At 37.5% G+C, this 1,804-nt stretch overlaps 1 protein-coding gene across 1 annotated transcript; it reads right to left on the bottom strand.

Annotated features, from left to right (window-relative positions):
• Nucleotides 1-781: 781 nt before the first annotated feature.
• LOC309555622 (histamine H4 receptor-like) lies at nt 782-1,409 on the bottom strand (the record flags this gene model as incomplete). The annotated part of the gene is made up of 1 exon (XM_082257664.1): nt 782-1,409. A coding segment is annotated over one exon (567 nt), but the record flags the coding sequence as incomplete, so codon positions are not given.
• Between the last annotated feature and the right edge of the window lie 395 nt (nt 1,410-1,804).

Genomic DNA, 1,804 nt, shown 5'->3' with positions numbered 1-1,804 from the left:
AGCATATTTTTTCACCCACAGCATCCACTCACCTGGGGATTTAATACATGGGTCAGTACAGACAGTTCATCTGTCTCTTGAACTTGTAAATTAAAGAGAAACGTCACTTCCGGTTCATCACTTCCTGTCCGTGGAACGCACGCCGAGCGGCGTAACCACGAGGCACTACCTTGTATATGCCTAAATATCTCGTACTTGCTGTAAGTATGCATTTGGCTGCTAAGCAGAAATAAACCCATACCTACTTACTTCACTATATACGCCCTTTATTTCTTTTAATGGTGGATGCGCAAGCGAATCCATATTTACAGTGAAAGGCGTACAGAGGAAATTATCCTGGTGTCAAGGCTTATGTGCAATACTGTTGAGGCTCTTAAATATTGGCGTTACGGTGAGTAGCGAACCAAGAGGGGCACTTTTTCACCTTGGAGCACTTTATTGTATAACTGGCACCGGAGCACCTTATTTTTGATCACCTAAGGGTTATCATTTCATATTTTTTATGGACTTTAGCACGATTTCACAGCTCTTTATAATCATATATGTATTTTAGCACCGAAATATTGCTATTTTCACAATATCTAATATATAGTTGTTTTCAAAAAAATGTTTAACAAAATTTAATATTCACATATTTTACTTTAGAGTGTCACATATTTTACCTAGGAGAAACCTAGTGTTATTTATTTATTTATACAATTTTTTAAGGGCTAGCGCTGCTTTAAATTTGTGTTGTATATTGTAAATTAAAGAGCTTTTGTTGCCTTTGATCTTAGTCATGGTTTGTGTCTGACAGTAATTTGTAACCACCTAGTTTCCATTCCTTTTCTTCATTATGTGTCTTACTCTGCCGTTTTCCACAAGCAAATGTGTATAAAAACTTTGAGAAAAGCCTTTCTGAACTGTTTATGGCAAAGCGGGTAGAGAACTGGGTTAATTGCTGAATTCAACCACAGAAGCCAGAAAGCAACCTCATACCAATAGTAATCAATACAGTAACCATGGCAGGCTGCACGGATACTATTGAGAAATGTGTAGGGCGCCCAACATACAGCAAATATGCAAACCAGAACAGCTAGTGATTTAGCAACTTTCTTGTCTTTGGATAGTTTAATGATTAGCTGCTTTTCCCCCATATGAGCAGGATAATTATGTATAGTAGTCACGTTTTTTCTTCCACAGCGTTGTCTAAAAGGAATACAGATGTTACTCTTTCTCTTTAGATCTAGTTTACAGTCACCTTCCATAGCTGACTGAGCAGAAGACAGAACTGCATTGGTTGCTACAATATGTGGGCTGATGTTGTCTCCTTTTACTCCTGAAAACAAAAGAACAGAAGATTGTCGCTTCTTCCTGCTGCGTTTAGAAATATTCCAGTAGATACTTAGATTAAAAAATGAAATACTAAAAAAAGGAAGGGCAAAACCAATTGATGAAGCAACCAGCAGAAAGTACCAGGTGTAATGGAATCCAGCAATACATAGGCCCTCAGAAATGTATGTGTAGCCAACAATACTGTCCCATAAAAGAATAGCAGGGCTGTAGAGAAGGAAGGACAGTATCCAGACCATGGCCATCCTTTGGACAGTCTGACTGTGCCTGTTTTGCAGGGAGCGGTATAATACCTGAATAAAGAGAATACTATTTCATATTTCATATCACTTTGCAGACTCTGTCATTAAAATCCTTCAAAATTATTTATCACTGGTAAAAGACCTCTAGATGGCTCATAAAACAGAAACATCTAAATCAGATATCTGTTTTGGACTATCACATTATAAATTGTGAATTCTACCTTTAAAGG

This window comes from Pelophylax lessonae (assembly GCF_965119305.1).
Source record: "Pelophylax lessonae genome assembly, chromosome: 5".
Classification (NCBI taxonomy): domain Eukaryota; kingdom Metazoa; phylum Chordata; class Amphibia; order Anura; family Ranidae; genus Pelophylax; species Pelophylax lessonae.
This window is presented reverse-complemented; position numbering and strand designations above follow the sequence as displayed.